The sequence below is a fragment of the Dermacentor albipictus genome, chromosome 9 (genome assembly GCF_038994185.2).
Source record: "Dermacentor albipictus isolate Rhodes 1998 colony chromosome 9, USDA_Dalb.pri_finalv2, whole genome shotgun sequence".
Lineage (NCBI taxonomy): Eukaryota > Metazoa > Arthropoda > Arachnida > Ixodida > Ixodidae > Dermacentor > Dermacentor albipictus.
In genome coordinates this window covers 15,999,629-16,021,723 of record NC_091829.1, presented here as the reverse complement: position 1 = coordinate 16,021,723, position 22,095 = coordinate 15,999,629, and the positions used below count along the sequence as shown (strand labels likewise).

The 22,095-nt window shown below is 44.9% G+C and overlaps 1 protein-coding gene across 1 annotated transcript in view; it reads right to left on the bottom strand.

Moving 5' to 3' along the window:
- LOC135903674 (vitellogenin-6-like) overlaps positions 1-22,095 on the bottom strand; it is a 39,511-nt gene that overhangs the window by 4,566 nt on the left and 12,850 nt on the right. The window contains exons 9-22 of the mRNA XM_065433996.1: positions 21,156-21,324; positions 18,472-18,636; positions 17,637-17,837; positions 15,429-15,646; positions 14,336-14,442; positions 13,432-13,706; positions 9,931-10,051; positions 7,496-7,715; positions 7,042-7,339; positions 5,370-5,576; positions 5,005-5,268; positions 3,458-3,595; positions 2,496-2,738; positions 1,260-1,560 (exon numbers count right to left, since the gene is read on the bottom strand). Coding sequence (XP_065290068.1) covers positions 1,260-1,560; positions 2,496-2,738; positions 3,458-3,595; positions 5,005-5,268; positions 5,370-5,576; positions 7,042-7,339; positions 7,496-7,715; positions 9,931-10,051; positions 13,432-13,706; positions 14,336-14,442; positions 15,429-15,646; positions 17,637-17,837; positions 18,472-18,636; positions 21,156-21,324 — 2,927 coding nt within the window. The remainder of the gene's footprint in view (positions 1-1,259; positions 1,561-2,495; positions 2,739-3,457; positions 3,596-5,004; positions 5,269-5,369; positions 5,577-7,041; positions 7,340-7,495; positions 7,716-9,930; positions 10,052-13,431; positions 13,707-14,335; positions 14,443-15,428; positions 15,647-17,636; positions 17,838-18,471; positions 18,637-21,155; positions 21,325-22,095) is intronic.

Below are 22,095 nucleotides of genomic sequence, written 5' to 3'. Positions count from 1 at the left end.
AGTTTGGGTTTCACTTACTGATTATTCAGTGTTTCTCTAGGTATAATCAGCGTCCGTATCCGACCGAAACCAGCTGCTTAATCGATATCGATGTATACGTTACCTTTGCAAGACTCTAGCTTCATCGATTTCGTTCTAATGGGATTGTATACTAGCAGCGAAAATCACTGTCAATGTTTCAGTTTAGAATTTCTCACTGGAACCCCAGGGTCAGTACGTCAGTGTGGCGCGACGGATTGCAAGATGATTGTTTTTCGCATGTCGGCCATGGTGGTTCGATGACAGTTCTGTAGCCTTCCAGAGTTCAATCTTTGGCTCCTTGAGAATACGAAGTAGTGAATTTCTATGGATATCAAATGATCTAAACCTAAGCAAACAGCCTCAAAATCTATAATACCAAGGCGAGCAGGTGCAGGAATTGTGAGGGGACGTCGCCCCTCGCCTTTCGCTTTTGCGTCTTTTCTAGCGCACCAAGCGTTCTCTCGCGGTAAAAGTGGCTTTGTTTTGGTGATGTGGCAGGGTAATTTAAAAACACCGTAAATTTTTTCTTCCACTTAAGGGCATGACGCGAAAAGCGCAATGCGCCGATTTATTTGCACGAGCGCGAATGGGGTCAGAGACAACCGTAAGTGGCAGCGCCATGCGATAGCTTCGTTTCAGTCGGTGGCTATATTTCTGACGGTGCCACTGACATCCCAAGAGGGGCTGAGATTTCAGACGTGGTGCTTTTTCAGTTGCTACGGCTAAAGTGGCCCGTTCTTATCGAAAAGCGCTGAAACGAACTGGGGAGGTATTCTGTAAGAGTCCACCTAGTGGACTGTCCATTTCGGCCGTTCCTGATTGGCTAGGGCCGCTCACCTCCTCCTCGCTCGTATAGCTGCGTCCAGTCAGCAGCGGCCGAAATGGGCAGTCCACTAGGTGGACTCTTATGGAATACCAGCCCTGGTCTTCAAACAACGATGTCGATGAGAAGAATAACGCGACGACAAAAACGATGGCATTGACCGCGTCACGATAGCGACCAAGAAGTTTTGACACCACAGTGAAGATGACAAAGACAAAGACTGTAACACCTATCAAAGTACGACTGACGCACGAAGGCCGATGGCGCGACGGCTGAAATGAAGATAAACCCAGGATGGGATTCTTGCTGTGGATGAGCTGAGTTCTCTGGCAATTACTACACTGACAGTTAACAGAACGTCATTAAAATTGCTTAAGTATCCTTAACGCCCATCGGTGTAGCAAGCGTAACTAACCATGCTTGTACAGCGAAGAGTAATATTCCATGTTCGTGTGCCCCATCTCGGCAAAGACCGTGGGTTCAAGCACGTGGTTCAACAAAGGCACGCCGTGGTACTCGACAGTGTGGCCATCCTCACGGGTGACTGTAATGTCGCTGACCAGCGTCTCTTTGGGGCCTCTCCAAGGAACTTGCGACACCAGGTGAAGTTTGCCATTCTTGCCCTTGAAGTTGAGGCGCAGAACACGCAGGAAGGGGTCCTCCGGTGGGTGAAGCGCAGGGTACAGCGCTTGAAACGGAAACAAGCGCCTGTACAGCTGAATGAGAGAGAAAAAAAGCAAACTCGTCCATCAGGTATTGTATTTACCTGGCTGGGCTTACGAGGGGGAGCTGTTGACACAAAAATGACCCTTGGCATCTTTCCAATGCGCTGAAGAATGCGCAGTGAAGCGAATTGAGAATGCAGCACATAACACTGGGCTCTAACATACCGAAGGTAGCACGCAACACAGTTGAGCAGAAAAGATTGATAACAGAAGCCGCCGTGTGCTTTCTCGATGAATCTATCCCAAACCGCTATAGAAGGAGTGTAATGCCATAGCTTCCGCTAGTATTTTTACTATGAGACTGTATGGGCTAGAGAACAGTCGGCCGGGAAGAAAACGTTCCTTTAGGCCTCATAAGCGCTTCATGTTGGGCGAGTTGATACATGACTATAAACTGGTCGCCAGCAAGCCATAGGCTGAAAAATCCAAAGAAAGTGTACTGCCACTGGCATAGGAGGTGGCTGCACTGCAGCAGTGCGGGTGCACTCCGCTCTTCAGTGATGTCAGCATTGTAGGTAAATCCTGAACAGAAGCTACAGACGAGTTCACCTTGTTTGTTGGTGATAAAGAACGAGTATGATTTCTTTGTTAGTATTGCTTACGGATTTGTTCATTTTGTTTGTCGCTGTGGGGATGTGAGTGCCACATGCTTTGCACTACAGTGCACATGCTCGTTTCGTCAGTGTGTACTTATCATGGCCATTTGTAAGTGTAGCGTCTTTCCTTGTACACTTCTGCCTTTTTTCCAGCGGTCTTTCAGTCTGCCTTGCTGACAACCAGTTCGTAGTTACAGCTACAGCTCCTGGCGTTAGCTTGGAGGTAGTAAATGTCGTGCTTCATTGAGGGCTACAGTATACGAGTCCTGCACAGCTTGGGACATTTTGCAGCACCAGCTAAATCAAAAGGAAGTGAAGGTTCCTACTTACTGGCGTGTAGTTGGCGTATTCTACGTCGGCCGTGAACTTTCCGAAGCGACTGGAGTGGCGAAGCAGCTTAAAGCAGTCGACACTGAATTCGATGCCGTTCTCTTGGCTAGCTTTGCATTTCCGGGCTAATTTCTGCAAAAAGCCGTTGCTGAGGTGTCCCCTGCCGAGTGGCGTTCCTTGCACTGCTGCAGTGAGCTGCCTTTCATCGTCGTCCGTGTGCGTAAACTTTCCCTTGATGGTGATCTGTTGGGGCAGGCAAAAATGCGAAGGGCGACACATGATGGGAGAGCTCTTGGGATGCTTCAATTCTAGTCCATTTCTCACTGCTTCGAGAAATTGTGCCCCGAAAGGATGCATGTTTTTGTTCCGCGCATTTGTCAATGGCCGTGGAAAGCTAACAGGCGAAATTAGACATGCATTTTAATTCCGATTAAGTGAGTGAAAGGTCATGCTGGTGACCGCAATTCTTTGCATTGGGGAGTCTGAGCAAACCACTAACGGGACAAACAACGGTACTGTCACGTCACGTCAATGCAGCGTAACGGTTGTCATCAGGACCACGGAATGCTTGTCGGAATCCCTGAAGCCTGTTGGTGGCATGGCACTCAGTGGTAACGCGTAAATTATGCACCCACCGACGTTAGTGTGTTTCGAAAGATGCCACTCTGGCAGGCGTACGAGTAAGTCTTGCGTACGAATTGCAGCCACTAATGTTATCAACAAACGTAACGAGTACTTAAAGCGTAAAATTTTCTGATCAGCGCGGTCCTGATGAGGCTCAGGGCAGCTGCTCGAAAAACCGTATATTCGGAAGCATAGATACTATACACAGCCAAACCTGTAGAGTCGCACCAGGATGAGACTAAGCCACTGCAACGCGTCGGCTACTAGGAGCGGTCAGGAGAACATAGCCACCGTGTACATGAGGTAATTAGTTGCACTGAGGACAGCGTTTCGCTTACCCGTGACTGCCCTTCGCAACTGCTTCCGTAATGGAGGTCGAGACTGGCATTGACTTGCTGACCCTGGTAGAAGGTCGGCAGGTTGTGAAACCTCGACCAGTCCGGCTTCGGAAAATTCGTAGAGACGTCGACGCAGACCTGCGCAATGTAAGATGGAATTTGTGTCTACTATCTTCTCTTCTTGACACAGAGCCACTTTTGCCACCGTCGATACCAGTAACGAAATAGCTAATATCAATGTCATTATTCACATTAGGCAATATTCGGGCTTACTTATTCGATTTAGAGTCAGTTCGTGTGTGGATAAAGGTACAAATATGTCCGTGCAGTGACAATGTTTTCAAAACTGCACTAGCGCGACGTAGCGCTTGACAGTAGTAGTACTGATCAGCACTTGAAAATAATGGACCGTGATAATAGTACACGAAACCACCTAACCTACCGGAAGTGCGGTAAAAGGGAGCAACAACTTTCTGTAGCAGAATGGCTTCGCAAACTCCACTGGGTTAGTGACTTCTGTTTCCTGAGAACAATACCGTATGCGATGAATTTTTTAATGGCCAAGAAATTGATCTCTGTCGTGCTACGCGCTTCCAAACGTCTCAAACCGGCCTCGTGAATGCATCTATAGGCTACATGTTTCTTTCCTAATGCGAAGCTCCCAGATGCGAAAGAAATATCTGAGGACGCTTAAGCACTTCTTATTAGTTGTCAATGCAAAAGCATTAATGTCCAATAGAACTCCGCTGAGCGGTTCTTTGAGTTGAACTGAAGCGAGCTGAACTGAAGTTGAACTGAAGTTGAACTGAGTTGAACTGAAGCGAGTTGAAGCGAGCACGTTGAGGGGCTTGGCCCGTTTTGTTTTGGCCTTAACGAGGCGCTGTTAGAACCCAGGCGAGGGCTATCGCGGACGAGGAACGCGCGGATAACACAGGCTTCCGTTAGCGAGCGCGACGGTGTCATAAGCATATTTCGCATAAGTATATTCAGGTATCCATTCTCACGTGCTGTCCATCGATTAGACGGCCTTTGATCTTTCATTCGGAGACTTGCGTGGTGGTGCCCTACTACGTTAGCTTGTTAACCAAAATTCTTCTCACCCCAATGTAAAATAGACCGAGGTTAGAATACCTTGCTTGGTTCAGGGGCACGGGATTAGGTGCGTGATGCTACGTGATTCTCCTACGTGAATACCTAAAACAATCATTTGCGGCTTCCCCAACGCGGTAAGGTATTAAAAAAAATGTGTAGCCTGCAATGATAATTCTTATTTGAGTTGTTGATACTTGAACAAAAGCGTACGCTGTGAAGTAAAAACATAATTTTCATATGCAGGAGATCCTCAGTGAGTCCGCGTACTTCAATATATGAACGGAAACAGCAGAAAAGCGCTGCCAATTACTGCTGCACAAATGATTCACACCGTCCTTGGGGTTTGTCCCTCTCAATGATTAGGCTCTGATTTCGCCGTCCGTTTATAACGAATTCGTTACTGAACTAAACAGAATTATAGCGAAACCACAATACAGATGCAAGTTTATGCTGACCTTCATCCCTTCCCTCTCCACTTTGCTGAACGGAGTTCGTTCGTAGAAGAGCTGCAGCTTGTGGTTGAACAGGTCGTGGTCGAAGGAATACCGCAGCTCGGCGGTTGTTTTGCGTTCGTTGGCTTCGCCTTTGAGGTTAACATCAACATTTACCACGTGGGTAGCCGGCAATCCCGGTTCATCGCCTATTTGGTCGTGAGCGTTGAAGTGACTGTTGCGTGCTTCGCCGGACTCGAAGAATTTGTACGACATGTCTACGTCTACCTGCATGAAAGAAAAATAGTTGTCTTTACTCAGTTTCCATGGGCTATTTCATTTGAGAGGAATAGAATTTGTCCAGCAAGAAACTGGGAACGTAAACGCACCTCTTTGGTTGGGCCTTCAGCAGCGGGCTTGAGGTATATCTTGACATCACGAGGATGCCAGTTGGGGTTAATCGTGACGTAGTAGAGCTGCTCGCGCCACGTCATATTGCTGAAGTCGCGGAGACCCCGTTGAAGGCCTTTACTGAGTAAGTGGCCTTTGACGGCCAGATTGACACCGTAGGCTTCGTCGAAATACTTGCGATCAAACTGCATGACGTAGAAAGGTAATTAAAAGCAAGAGAATCATCATCCCGGGAATAGCATGAATCTATACGTAAAATTAACTTCAGAAAAACAGTTTCGCAGTTGAAGAACAAATTGTCCCGGTGCCGGGATCGAACGCGGTCTGGCTCGCACCTTTTCAGGAGCGGTGGCTTTACCATCTACCTAGCCACGGGGCTTGCAGATCACAGGGCGTGGGTGAACTAATCGACAACTCTAAGAAGAGGGACAGCGAATAAGGCCTAATAAGGCGAATAAGGACAGCGAATAAGGCCGAGTTCTATAAAAGGCATTTAAAGCCCTGCATTTTAACGGTATGTCAATAGATGGAGCTTCTAACCCAAATTAACTTAGAGATACGTGTTAACTCCTGGCAATAGAAGGATGTAGTAAGCTATGCACTGAGGACCAGCTCAGCCCAGTTTCTCATTTACTTCTGAATTTTTTTTTAATGTTTTAAGGCGCCGTTCTACTTTGGTACTTTTGTTTTGGGCTGAAGGTGACGCTATTGACCGGCGATATCCGGATCACATTCCGTGATGTTAGCATTACGACTTGTTCGGATTGTTGATCAATACTACTTGAAATGAAAAATCTGCGAAAAAACAAAAACGATTAAAGAAATGAACTGACAAGAAAGAACGGCACAGAAAGCAGGGGCCAACTACAGAAGAAATATAGCGAATCAGTACTTGTCTTTTCCAGTTCAAGAAGTTAGCACTGTCGGATCCATGAGCTTAACTTAAAATACTTCTGAATGAACGTACAGTGGTAAGCTAAATAGCATCCTAACTCAAGCCTACATAAATTATCGTTCTTCAACGAATAATGACGCACAAATGAAGAGAAGACAGACTTGCAGTACACATTTAAAGTCAAATCACATGTGTAGATTTCTTTTTCGTTCACAACTGTCGCACTCTTCTAAATACATAGAATGCAATGATTTTATACACTAATATACAGAAGTAAAGTATTAGCGTTCCACTAGGCCTTTAAAGGCGGCAGCTGCTGTTCTTATTGTGTTTGTGCATAAGATTCCGCAGTCGCAGACAACTTTCTGCGTAAATGAAGGGAAAGCTACGGGGGCAAAGCACGCGCAGGTAAGAGCACTCCTAAATATAGTGCCATAATCTCATTCGCGTTATTTTAAACTGAGGAAGAATTGTTAAGCAAAACAGATTCTTTAGGCAGCAAAGTAAGGCAATATACACTACTGAGTGTAAGATCTGACTTGTTTTCCTGCTTTCCTCTTCCGGGTTTAGGCAAAAAGCAAAACCGTCGAACTTCGTGATCGCTACGCTGATTCAGTGCCACTTCGAACCAGCCAGAAGCGCTGTCAAACGCTGCCGGACTACTTAGCGCTGAAACACGCGTTCAGAAGCTCCTCACTCTGTAGCTTTCCGTCCAGTCGCACAGGAAGTGGCCCCGAAGCCGAAAGTTCTCTCACCTGAGTCAGTTCTTCGGGTTTGTACAGGGGCTTCTGCATGTTCAGCAAATCGTCTAAATTGATCGAGACTCTCGTTTCGAAGGGCATGTTGAACGTGTAGGGATGGAAGTAGTGGTTGGCCACGTTCCACGGCAAGTGCACCGGGCGACGCAGGCTCAGCTTGCCTTCGGCGGCATTCAGGGTGACCCTCAGGTCGAGAGGCCACGAGATCACGGTTCTGGCGTCGTAGCTGGCACCGACAGTTGCATTGGTGAAGGACAGCGGAAGGGCGAACATCTGGTACGACCGGGTCTCGTACCTGGGCCCAGTGATGGGAGAAATGAGCACCACACGATAGTCCTTTGGTGCAGGATCTCTGAGGCAGCGTAAGATGCGTGCTTCATGGCCTGCGTCGTTGAAGCTACACGAATAGTACTGGGCCAATTTAAACAAGAGAGAGAGACTGCGAGCTCACAAGTAGTGTCCCTTAACGTTGAAGTTCATTTCTCCGTTGTCTCCATTCATGATGTCATTAGGGCTCTGGCGATTGGCGTAGATGAAGTCCGCCTGCTTGTGGTCGAAGGACAGTGGAATGCCCAGCTCGGTGGGCATCAGGAATGTCCAGTCTTGGGTCAAGGAGAAAACCTTCCGGCCCCCGCTGCCCGCGGGTTTCTCGGCTGCTTTTTCTGGTGTCACTGCGTTACGGCATGCGTGTGCCACACATGAGCAGCTGATTCATTCTATCGAAAACGAGATTCTGGTTCTCTAGCGGACAGTTCGCGAGATAAGCCGGTGGCGATATAGACCCATGCCAGAAGTGGATTTTCCAATAGTAAGGCGAACGCCTTAGACGGTCCACGGGTCAAAAAATTGACCGTCCGGCGTTATAGCACCAGAATTCCACGGCACCAAAATTGCAGTCAAACCTTCGACCATTGGTGGGAGTCGTACCCACGACCATTGGTGTAAATTACAGCAAAGTTAATTAAACACAGTTAACTAGCACATCGTTAATTATTGCACTTTAAACTCACGACATTTTGTGTTAATTTAAGCGAATGTAATTAAGGTTCAATTAATTAAGGTAAAACTAAGGCACTCGAAGACATGGTGTTTGGTGGAAGTCGAGCTCTCGACCTTTAAAATTTGCCGGATGTTCCGCCTCATGAGCCACGTAATGCTCTCGCATTAAAAGAAGTAAACTGAAAAGAACTAATAGGAAGTAACAACGCATTTGAATCAGAATGTAAAGTAATCTAATTAATGTTTCGTGAGCGTGCAGGTTTCGCCTTCATCTTCTTTAGCGTATGCTAAAGTGACTGTCATATTTTTCTACTTCGTTCCGGCAATACCAATATTTAATAATTTCCATGGCACTGGTGCCCGACTCAGGGAAATATGCCCGAAGCTCTTAGCACCGCGGTAGAAGAGTAAAGCCGAAAACTGCCGAATATGTAACCAAAACGTGGCCCCTTCTTATGGTACAAAATACTTTGCACACAATAAAGCAACAGGCTGCATTATTTCAAGTGCAGCTAATAAACAGCCCAGTAGTAGCACGCAGGACGAGTTGATACTGTTTCAGCTTAATAGAAGGCGCTAGGAAACGAGGGACAATTAGGATGAGGCATGGGGGACACATGCGTAGACTACACGTGAGTATTTACGGTAAAAAGCGAATGTACATAAGGCAAATGTAGAAACCGCGGGCACGCCGAACCGGGATATCCCCTTCATAATTTCTCTCCCTTACATATGACATGAAATACGGCGGGAAAACTACCAATACAACTTCACTCTTGGCGTAGGTAACAGATTTACACGGCTGTTACTACTTGGTGGCGAACTGCATCGTATATACAAAACAGCGAGCACACAACAACATACACAAAATTGCAGACAATCTAGAAGATGCGAATTTGATTGCCTCATGCATTTAAACAGTGAAGAAGCTTGTTCTATAAAGTCAATTAACAAATAATAAATGTTTAATAGATTAGGAACTTGTCATTTAAAATTTGAGTGGCATAGTTCGTTCTTATTCGCATTCGAGCAAAATGACCTGGCTAAAAGAATACGTAGTACCAGTGTATGTTGAAAAACATTTATCGATTTGGACGAAAAACTGCAGCTGCAGGGCTATATTTCGACGGCCGACTTTGCATTGCTGTGATTAAATTAATAGCTATAAAATTAGCGGCGCATCCAACTTTCGCAGATGATTCACGAATTAATTGAATTAGCAATCTGTGGCATGATGGGAGTGTAATTTGTGATGCTTTTATATGTAACGATGATTATTATAAAGGTTGGCAGATACCCAGTTACACATAGCCAGTAGCACTTACCCAGTGAACCAGGTTGGCGTAAAAAATGTTGATTGTTAGTTTTAGTTACTTTTAGTTACTGTTTCTTTTAAATGTTTCCTTTGTAGCAATTGCTACGAACGGGTTGATATCTGATTTTCTCTTTATTAAATTTTGATTAAGTACGCCACAGACCCAGTCTCACTTACCCAGTGAACAAGCTGGTCCGACGATAGATTTAGGGCCCAGCTCCTTCAGTGCGGCAGCCCCGATGCTCTACCCATTAGACTATGGAATACACGGTGTCCCCAAGTTGCCGTAGAAGAGATAAGATGGGTACTGAGTTGAAGTATCCTACAATTTCTAATCGCATTAATAAAAACGGACAATAGAAATGACTGTGTGTCTATGCGTCGATTATCGAAGGGAAGGCATTATAGGTTTGCAGGTTTGCACAGAACACATGATTACCGGCTCTTTATGTGTTAACGCTTGGACGTGCAGTTAGGTGGCTGGCTGGAATGAATCTCTGAGCTTCGCATATGTATAGCACTAGAGTAGGCGTCCCAGCGCGTGATTTCATCGTTTGCCTTGTGCCTCTTACCTTTTGAGTTCATTACGTCCAAGAGAGACTCGTCGAACTCCCATGTGTCGATGGTCTGCCCAAACAAGGACAGGCTAAGTCGAGCATACGCCGGGTCGTACTCACGGACGGCGATTGGCAGCTGCGCAGTGCGATGAAAAGACATATACGCACAGGCAATGTAATGTGTTATGAGCGGCACATTCACACATGCATTTGTTTTTACAGATATCGTTAACAAAATTTTTAGCGCAGGCATATTTTCTGATTTAATGAAACAGGGTAAAGTAATCCCTGTGTTCAAAAAGGGTTCTCGTGAAAACATTAATAACTACCGCCCAATTTGCATTTTGCCGTTTTTTAGTAAGGCCATTGAAAAACTTATTTACACTCGTCTAATGCACTATCTCAATAAATTTAATCTTCTTTCTCCATTCCAATTTGGTTTTAGGCAGAATTATTCGACGGAATTGGCATTAATTAACTTCACGGATAACATTAAACGCATTATTGACGAAGGGTTTGTTGCAGGAGCCATATTCATCGATCTAACAAAAGCCTTTGACACTCTAGATCATTCTATTCTTCTGTATAAGCTCAAATATTTTGGTATTACTGGCCCACCTTTAAACCTTATTCGTAGCTACTTGTCTAACAGGCCTCAAGTAGTGTATCTTAATGGCCAATTCTCTTCTACTAAAGTAATTAACTGTGGCGTTCCCCAAGGCTCTATACTAGGCCCATTGTTGTTCTTATTATTTATAAATGATCTACCAAATGTACTTGCCAATTGTAACTGTTTGTTATATGCTGATGACACTACCATCTACTCATCACAGAAATCGCTTACCGCACTTCAAGACACACTTAACACTGATCTTAACAATGTGTATTCCTGGTGCACTGATAATAAACTTCAAATCAATCCTTTAAAAACAACCTTTGTCCTATTTCATAATCCACAAACACCGACTGCTTCTCCAATAACTGTCTCGTTAAATACTTATGTTATACCGACATCTGATACTGTTAGAATTCTGGGTATTACTCTCGACAAACACCTTAAATTCAATAGCCATGTGAACTCGCTAATAAAGAAGGTTTCATTTGGCATCCGCATTATCATTAAAACACGCGCATTCTTCAACCCTCATGTTATTAGATCGTTGTATCATGCTTATATTAACAGTCATTTATCATACTGTTTAACTTCATGGGGTAACACGTATGCCATTCATCTCAAAGCACTTCAACGTCTTCAAAATCAGGCAATAAAATTAATGACCTTTAGCTCATTCCGGTGCCATTCTTTACCCATCTATCAACGCCTTAACGTTTTACCCATTCAACAGCTGTTCTATCATAAGTTGTCACTCATTACATTTCGTCTCTTTCATCGTGAAATAACCTTATACAGTCTTCCTTATGATAACCTCATGAATAAAAATAATACTAGGTTTGCAGAACGCAATAACCTTCTATTACCTAAAATCAGATCTAACTATGGTAAATTTACACTTCGTTTCCATGGTATTTCACTTTGGAATCGCATCCCTGTTAATATTAAGTCATCTCTTTCATTGAAGTTTTTTAAACACAATATGAAAAGAATACTGTTAGCAGAAGCATCTTTTCATTTGTCATAAAAACATTTTCATATTTATTACATTTTCTTTACATTACTTCTATTATTGTATCGTTGGGCTTCATATTTCTGTAAAACACTTTGTATTTTTCTTAGTTCGTAATATGCAGAAGAGCCAAATTTTTGTTAGATTACTAGATATTCCTGCTTATGATTATTTATTGTGATATTACTGTATAACGTTGTTTTTACTATATATCTGAATGTCTTCTATTCATTTGCACTCGTTCCCTACGAATTGTATTTTTTAACGCGTTTTTTTTCTTTTGTTTTGTTTGTTTATTCGCCCTCTACTTGCTGCTCTAATACTCTTATGCACCCACTAATGATAGGAGGTCCCCCTGGCAGTTTCTCGCTCTGGGACCTCCTGATGCTGTATATAATATGCAAGCCCGTTTTTTGTACATGTCATAACAATAAACTTGAACTTGAACTTGAGTGAAAAGGAAATGTTTGCTCCGTATTTGCGCAATAGATGCGACTGGGACTGAAGAAATAATTCGGACTCAATGTAAGAAATGGCTCCGTGTGTTTTTCTTTAATGGAAGCCTTATCGCAAACAGCATCGTAACTGGGCGCATTGGCATTCGGGAGGTCAAACAACACATCGTCATCAAAATAGAGATTACGAGCAACAGATTAACCCCTCCCCCCCCCCCCCCCCATCTCCTCGTCTTTACGCTGAGAAACTGTCTTCCCTTCGGCTTTACTGTCGACGATAATGACTTCCATTTCCTTTCTGGTCAATCAAGCAAGGCGCAAGTCCAGCGCAGTCGCAAGACTGGCCTATGCGCGGGTTTCCTTGCAGACGTAATTTGCCGCCGATTGCAAATGTGGACAATTTCGTTGCTGTTTGTAGTTATGGGGAACAAGGACTTCTGCTCTGACATTTCGCAGCGTTGAAAGGTCATGCAGGCCAGACGGTATCCAAATACTGGAGGGATTGGTGTTGTGTCATAAAATACAACACACATACAAAAAACGAGGAAGAGAACCAAAACAGCGCGCAGTGAAAGTACACATTGTAGTCGACATAAACAACACATCAACCCATTGTGGATGGTCTGCTTTGAATTCTTGCTTGTGTTCAATATCCGTCATGTTTTCCCGCTTCGAGATGCCGAAACGACGTGGTCGCACACCATGGCAGTCGTTCTAGTCATTTTCGCACTTGCCTGGCAATTCCTGGGTTAGATGGAAGGATTTTGCAGGGTCTACATGGCCATATACCTTGAAAGTCCCTAAATTTCAACTTATTCGCGCTCTGTCCTGGGCCTCAAATCAACCTACGCAAACTTTTTAAGGCACGAAAGATCCGTGAATATCTTTTTACTGAGCTTTGTAGGGCGGGGGAGTCATAATTTCTAGGGACATAAAAGGTAAACACTGGCCGAGGAAAGCATTGAGATGAAGGGGATGCTGTATGAGCGAGAATGTGGGCAAGTTTAGTGCCGTTGTGGCTAAACATGTTCTAGAAGAAAAAAAAATGAGAAAAAGGAGGAGCAAGGAGAGGACGGCCAGGCAGTAGTTAGTACGGTCCTGCTGTCTTAGTTTTTCTAATTTTTTTACCCTAAGACATTATCCCTTGGGAACTTCTACGTTTTGATGTGAATCATACCCCTGCATTTAAGAACTTTGCTGCATTCAATACTCCACCTCGATTGAAAAAAAAAGATGGCAGCATCGCCCCGCGGCAAAAGCGGTCACCGCTCTTCGATGACACTTCATAACAATTCTTGGGGAGCGTAGACACTTGCTCAGTCTGGAGGTGGTGTTGTGCTCAGCTGAGTGGAGTGAAACATGAGCTTTGATTCGAGGAGAGTTTGAGAATGCGCTGGTAAGAGTTGTCTGTACAGAGGTTACGCGCTACCACTTACGGCATCATCGATATGTCCTCTCTCATCCACCGACGCGTCTCGCGGAAACCGACGGCGGCCCATGAAGTTCCATATGTTCTTCGTTGATCCTGGCTGTGGCCCTACGAGGTGGTTCAGCAGTTTGTCCATACCCCAGCTTTCGAACGAGACGGCCATTGTGTCGTGCGTGTGTCCTGCCATGTAGTCCTTCATGCTGACTTGCAGGTTGCGGGGCAGGTAGCTGTCGCGCGATCGGATCATCTCGATCTGGGTCATGCCGCCGTAGTCGTACTTGCCTGCGTCGAAGACAGGTGTGGTCGAGTAAAGCGATGTATTTAGATCCAACGTTTCGACAAGGACCGTTATCTTCGTCTAGGCATCAACTGTTTCCCTGACAACTGTTTCCCTGACAACTGTTTCCCTGACAACTGTTTCGCTGACAACTGTTTCCCTAACATCTGTTTCCCTGACAACTGTTGACCGCAACAATTGTTGCACGGATGTTGCCCTGACGAAGATAAATTTCCTCTTCGAAACGTTAGCTTCAAAGACGTCCAGTGTTCGATCACTCCTGATTATTTCAAGTCTTTAGCTTCGTGTAAACGCTTTGTGAATAGAAGTGGTTTATGAATTATGGCGCAAAAGGACAAAGGCAAGAAAAAACGAAAAACTAGGGATGACAACATCGCTACCGCTTTTCCTCGTTTACGACTCATTTTGCGCTGTAATTAGTGCATCTGTTCCAGCTGGCCTGATACTCTAGTCTTGAACGGACATGAGTGTCAATATTTCAGCAGTACTGTGGCCAAGAGTGTAGCGCTTCTCATACGCGCCGTTGCGATCTCGGAGGCCACATATGTGAAGAAGTACATAAACAAGGTGTAGAAGTCGTGTAGGGGAAAGTAAGGGATCTAGTGGTGCTTACGGTTGTAGCCGGAAGAGATGAACATCTGGGATGAGGATCCGTCGATGGGCTCTCTGAACCGCGAGTGGTTGTCCCACAAAGGCAGAACGTAGCGCAAGTGCTGAGAGCTGCGTAAGAAGGCGGAAGATCAGCTCATTTCCTGCAGAAAACACTCAATACGTTACTATTCCCGGAGGGTTCTGCAATAGGTTGTTTCATTCATGGACAAAAAAGGTGGATAATAGGAAAGTGGACTAATAAAGAAAGAAAAGTAAGGAAATCGGAAAGGACGCATAATACGGAAGCTATTGAAAATCGGGATTAAAAAAAAAACGTAAAGGTTCACATCATTATGGGAATACTTGAATAAGAAAAGAACGCTGCCCACTGTCTGATTTACCACATGATATCCAGCAAAGCATGGAATTAAGGCCAGAATTAAAGTGAAAATTAGAGATAGAAATAAGGCCATCAGTTCTTTTTATCATTTTGCTCCGTGACCACTTTTCGCCGAACATGCCATCAGATCTGTGCCTCTTTTGAAAGACGCGCCTAGTTTAAATGATCGTGGACCTTACGCGGCCATGTTCAATATACCTCTGGTGGCATTAGCATCAAGTTCGCCAAATTAAAAAAAAATCTGCCTCACAAATTTTGAAGCACATACCTAAACTTTAACGGTGAGTCACGTAATCAGTTCGCTTGAAATGTTATTGTAAAGACTGAAACACACATACGAATGCGGGAACTTGAAGCCTCTCCTTGTTATTTTGTTCTCTAGAAGTTCGCGCTTAAGAGTAACGGCGGTTTCCACTCCTGTAACTTTCAGTGTCCTACAATAGCCTTTTTTACTTCCTGTGATTAACAACTGTGATTATGACCCCTATGATTGTAGCGACTTGGCGGTCACATTTCCAGCGTCTACAAGGAGTCGCATCAAGGGAGGAAGCAAGCGTTTGGTGTGCCTCCCTCCCAAATATACAACGTGTCTGATCTAATGCGCCCAGTTGTACCAATCACTGGCACTTGCACATAAGCCACCGTGCAATGAGTTGGAGAACACACAGCAAACAGCACACGTTAACTCGAGCCCGTGATGTGGTGTGCGACTCACATTTCTCGGTTGCAGGGGTACTCGGACTCGGCCAGGGAACGGAACGCGCTGCTGACAAATGCCACGAGCTGGTCGCTGGGTTCGGTTATCATCTCGAGCCCAATGTGGCGCAAGATGTACAGCTCGGGGTCGGTCTCCAGAACCACGAGGAAGGCGGCGATGCGTATCTCGCTCGGCTCGCTGGTGTTGTGAAACACGGGCATGGCGGCAGAGCGAGCCTGAAAAGTTTCACAGGAAGGCGACAAACGTCTAAACATTGGTGCGAAGGACGTGCAGGGCGCACGCAAGACGTAGGGCATGGACAGATTAACGCACGAGAGCGCGCCCAACTTTTGATTTCCATATAGCACCGAGTAGCCATTTTATGGAAGTTGGAGTATCGACCAGTCTGCCACATCGGTGACACGGGAGGCACGTAGCGTGAGTGTCTTGTATCCTTCGCGTTTTGACTCCTGGTAATGGCAAGCGTAGATTTTAAGGTGTACACCGACGAATAACTGTTTCAGCCTTGGTGCAGGAACCCAAGCATCGCTGGAAGCGAATGCAACGTACATATGGTACAATACCAGTGTCCGCCACATGTAGGTACGAAGTACAACCAATATGACTCCATTTTAATGGTACATTGCAAACTTTCCGAGGTGTTAAGGTACTCTAAGCTGTAGTGGTAGCTTCGCGCTCTTTATGGAAGATGTGAAAATGCGCGCTGTCTTTTTGCGTCAGTACATACTGACATCGGTATGTACCGCTCTCCAATAGGTTAATAAACTAACGGGAGCGTCGACAGACACGATGGTCCGCGCCGGATTGTGGAGCTCAGCTACAGAAATACACATGTCCTACCGCCGTTGCTCGGCTGTTCAGGTAGGCTTCCTACGCATATGCAGCTTATCCGTTTCCAACGCAAACAGAAAGGCGTTACATGGTCTTCAACGTGCACAATGGTTACAACGACGTATGCCCATGAACAACACAATTATTGCAAAGACGCGCTTTAATGGCACTCCAAATATCTACGGACGAGCGACATTCTTGTAAAATATTGAGCACAGTATTTATCTAAGGCAGTTTCACTGTATGTACTTATGTTGGTTGAGCTTTCGTGAATTCTGTGCCTCTATACGTGTGCCTTCTTGTGAATCTAATTTCTGTTTCATTATATGCCCTGACTTTAGTGTAGTTATGGGACTGGAATTATAGGAACTTTGTGTTTCTGTATTCTTTTCTTATGTTCTCGCTTTCTAGTTGGTCTGACATGAATTTAAGAATGAGTTCATGACGTACTCCTATTAGTTAACTTTGAATTTGAGGGGGATTTTATGTAAGCTTTTTCAACAGTCTATGGACTTTATTGTTCGAGCATCTCAACGGGAAAGAATTAGCCGGTGCCACTTAAAGACGCCATCTCGTAAGCATCATATTTATAAACGTGTGCAAACTGCGGATAATCATATAAACAGCAGACCTATGCCGTGTTGACTGGAATGGCCTAGCACACGATATTCGGTCAACAGGACACTCTATGCGCATGCAACTACATTCACGGCTTTCGCAGGTACATGCCTTGACACGGCGCTGGCGGACGTGCCGGTTAATTGACACTCCCACTACCTTATTAAAGTGTCGGGAAACTGTACCGGGCAGTGCACTGTTCAAGGATGCTCTATAATGGGTGGCTGTCACGGTACTGAAGCTCTAGCTCTAAGTGCTGGCTGAATCAATGTCAATACACTGCAGAGATGTATAGTAAGCTGTCAATGACACCATCCACAAGTAATGTGCTTGAAAACTGGGCGACTTAACAAATGCCAGAAGGAAAAAAATCCCGTTCGAGTCTATGTGAAAGGTTCACTTGGTATTTGAGCAAATTTGAATTTCGGTATTGATGTGTTTATTTTTTTTGAAGAAACATTTGAATCTTACTTCTGGGAATGATACACTTCAGCTATTAAACAAGAAAGCAGGGATAGTTGTTGACATTGCGCGGTGTAGCTTAAGCGGGATTCAGACGATGGGGCAGACTGGCTCAGTTACGGTGCAGACGAACGGAGGCGGGGCTGAGCGGCAAGGAATCGCGCTGACAGCATCATATGTCTGCAACGCCCTTTCGTGCAGCATGGTTTCACGGCTCTGAGCCACGTCATGCTCATCCGTGGACATAATCAGTGATATGTCCAGTCCTATGTAAATCAAACTTAAGCTGCTTACCAATTTGGGTTGGTGCTTGGCTGCCTGCCTGAGGGCCCAGAGGGCGGCCATTCTCTTTTGCTCGCTGGCGTGCCATTTGGGACGTATGAAGCGCTCCAGGTACTCGACGGCCTTGCGTGTGCCTAGGTTTCCCGCCACGCTCAAGAACACTGTGCTCTGGTGGTCCGTCTCGTGTTCCACGTCTCCTGGCATCACTGAGTACTACAACAGAAATAAATGATTAGTAGAGATGCTATTTGCCGGCACAGCAAGACATTTGTTTCTTTGCTAAGTTAAGACGGATAAGTAGGCCGAACAGCGTTCAAGAAAACACGGACAAAGTAAGGACACGTAAAGCATGGACAGGCACACATGTCGCGTGGCACGTGTCAGATAGGTGAATATTTCTATCACGCCTGTTTTGGGGTTTATGAACTACTGCGATGTTCTTTGAAATCTGCCCTGCCTATACTTACGAAATAAGGCAACTAGCTAGAATCACAGATTCATTGTAAGGCGCAAATGGGCAGGGTTAGTTGCTTTGGGTATTTCGACACATTTACAGCGCCGAAACAAGTGGAAACGCGCAACATGAAGGAGATCGGGCGGGCGCTGAACATGAAGTTTTGCTAACGCACCGGCTTTACTGCTGTTGACCGGTAAGTATAACTTGATGTTAGCGACCCTCTTATCTTCATGATGTGCATTGTCGTTTTGTTATCGCTGTAAACGTTCCAAACATTGTTCCTTCATCGCACTGTCATTCATGTTGAACGCCACCTGGCTACATCGCGACTGAGGCCGTAAGCTGTGTTTACTCAAAGTCCGAGTGCTTTAGGTATTGCGGGAGGCTCACGTTAAAGAAGCGCGAGACAATCTCAGGGCTGCAGGTGCCTTTGTCCTCCTCTTGGTCTTCTTTAGCGTGCTGGCATCCAGAGCCGCCGGCGATAGCGCTGGCGGCGAGCTTGCAGGAAGACCAGGTCCTGCGGTGGCTCTTGACGGCCTCAGACTTGCACGAATCCTGGAATAAGGCGAAAATTCACGAAACGACGGGTCTCGGGGGGATACGGTCGTTAGGCGTGAGGCCAGTGGTATGAATGCACGCTGTATAATAAAGGGACGCTGACGACTAAAATTATTTGCGCTGTATTAGCAACGCGCTTATGAAGAATTAAAGAAAAAGCCCACCTTGGGTGAATGGCCTGAACCCACGGATTCCTGGACTGCCGGTGCTCTTCACCTAGGGCAATGATTCCTGCTTGCTTATTTCTTTAATAAAGCTTGTTACTACTGTCCTGAAAATGGGCTTCGTAACTTAAGAAAGGCGAAAAAAAAAACGCTAAAGCAGAAAAACGCGAAAGAATGCTGGCTGGACCACGCTGAAGTTCTCACAGCAGCTCACCGCGACGTGATTAATGTTTATGGTATCTGTTCTCGTCTAGTTAAGCTTTTATAGATGAAGTTAGCGTGTGTTGTGTTTAACAAACAAAGAAAGAGCTTAGCATGCTTCAAGAACTTTTACTAAGCCAGAAGTTCCTTCAGGGCACCATGCTCGATGAGCGGCTCTAGCAAGGCAACTGTCTCATATAGATGAGCACTGACCACTTCTATCATCATCATCATCATCATCATACCACCATCATCATCATAATCATCATCATCATCATCTATCCCAGTACTTTCACTCCCCTTCCCTCTTCCCCAGTGCAGTGTGGCAGACTAGAGCACACTAGCTCAGGTCGACTTCTCTGTCTTTCCTGTCAATAAATTCTATTCTATATATTTACTAAGCCAGAACGATCAAAACATGATATTATTTAGAACCCGTTATGTCACAATGATGTTAACGGCTATTATGCATTGTCGCGAAATTAAAATAAAATTGAACTGTGACTACAATTTCATTTTCTCATGATCAACTTATTACCTCGAAGGAAAAGAAAATAGGATTTTGCAGGAGTTATTTATCAATGACAAATGGCTGAGTGTTTTTCTTTAGCGCCCTTTTAACTCACATGCTCGTTGCAGGCAAGAGCAGCGCCAGGAACGATGAAAGATATAGTGACGTAAATGAATTCAGTGCTTTTGATATACTTCAACTTCTAGCAAAATGCCATCCGAGAAAGGTAACTTAAGCTAACTTGTTCTTGAGCTAGTCGGGCAAACGCTTGGTGGAGTCATTGTCACGCAAATAAAAATGAACGCAAAGAACACAAGGGCGGACACCACGGGTGTCTGTGGTGTCCGGCCTTGTGGTGTCCGGTTTTTTATTGTTTGTGTTCGTTTTTTAGTTTCGCCACAGTGGCTTGATAAAACTATTGAAGTAAATTTGAGGTAAGTTACCTGGGGCTTATTGTGAATCCCTACCATTATTTCTCTTTTGCAGTGTTTGGCCGAGGCTTTGTAAAAAATGCGGGCGTGATCTCAAGCGCTCAAAGTCAAGAAGCCTGCTTTAGAATATATCCTGTACGATAGCGACCAATGCGAGTATTCTTTTTAAGATAAGGTTACAATTACAGTCACACTCATTAAAAGTTTCAGCCGAGAAGGCGTAAGTTTCACGCTGATCTATTGTAAGCTGGCTTCGTCAACACGGTTTATATTTTGTCACGGTATTTTTAGTATTGTTTTCAGAGTTAAGTGCGCAAAATAGGTGATGTAATAGAACATTCGTAAATAGTATAGGAACTAGCATGAAATTGATAGGATATCTCTTACTGGCCCTGTCTGAAGTTTTCTGCCGCGCAGCTGAAAGTGTGAAGGGAAGGATATCTCTCCTCATTTATCAACTTTCCGTCACGGTGCCTCCTCATTGAGATGCAAAATAATTTTGTATGTTCTCACTACTGACGACATGATAAAAGTCTTGAATATGGCGCTGAAAGTAAACGTATCCCTCTGCTAAACGAAAACAACGTCATAGGTTATTTCAGTGCGCAAAGTAAGGCAGAAGAAAGGTAATTATACGATGAACTACTAGGTTGGACAAGTGTCTGTACGCCACTACTGTTATTCTGTTCTTCTTTGTATAAGAAATTAATCAACTTGATAATAACTGTTGTGGTTACTTCTAGCAAACACTGCCGTTATTTTCTGGAGGTGATGTCCCACCTGCAAGAGGACAATATTCTTAATAAAATCATTTTTATTAGCAGAAAGACGTGCTTGAAGTGGCTTAGCTATTCAAGCGACAGGTCCCATCATTTTTTCTGCACAACTTGCGCTGCATTTCTAGAAAAAGATATTTACATATGGAATCATTAAGAATCCTTGATTACAATATGTGATTGAAGGGGTTAGATACCACTCTTATGAGTAAAGTCCATAAGCATTCCTCTCTAGTACCACTATTACCTTCTGAAGAGACGAAAAGCGTCTCCGTTCACCAGTCACAGACGTGCTGCTGTATTTCTGCACTTAATGTATCGGAACTCCCAAATGCTTTAGGAAAATTCTGGCACAGCAGGGCAGCCTGCTGAGTGATGCCAAGCATCGGCGAGACCATCGTCTGTGCTGCGTCTCTCAAAAACGGTCACTCACGCTGATCTCGTGAATCATGGCAGTGCTGGCTTCCTTCAGGTTTATCTGTATCTTGCTGTAGAAATGATGGGCGTCCAAGTTGCTCAGCTCCCCGCTTTTGATCAGGCTCAGACCGTAGGCGACGTGCCGATTCCCTCCCGTGGCTCCGAGAAGATCCAGGAACACGTGCCTGCAGAGCACGTCGGAGCAACAGCTTAACGTATCCCATATTCATGCGGTTAGCATTGTTTGGGAAGTTCGCGCACTTTTCGGTATGTCTGTCTCTAACCTCTTTCACGCACAACTTAGGTCACTGGTATGGCCACTCGTATGAGCCACTATGTATTTCAATTTCAACTAAATTCAATTTATTCTTTCTTCCGGTATCAGAGAAAAAATACGCAAGAACAGTCCGGACCCAATGCCAGAGACTAGTAAGGGGTTTAGTACACGAAAGTTGTGTAAGTGCAGGTTAAAAAGGATGGTTGGACAGGTTAGGTTGGTATAATAAAGAATACCCGAATAGACAACGTGGGCCAATGGGTATCTGTCACTGGATAGATACTCAGATAGACAAGCAGAACAAGAGTGAAAAAGTAAGGAAGTCGGCATCAAAAGCATGGAGAATGCAGGTAAACAAAATAAGACTAGACCATGTATTGAGCGAGGAACGTTGAGGTAAAAGAAGTGAATGTTTCGGTGACATGAAATTTATGAAGTCGGCTTCACAGAAACGAAGAATTCGGTTATACGGTGTGTTGCTACATTGCTTCAATGTTAATCGCATTCACGTCGACATTCATCGTGACGTGGGTGAACCTGAGCCGTAACAAATGTCTCCACGGCAAAAACATGACGTGAAGTAACGGGACACTAGGTAGCGGAAATGTTGCATGCCGGGCAACGTGCTTAAAGAAGAATGCGCAGAGAACCACTGACAACTGGTCGGCCGCCTGTTGTG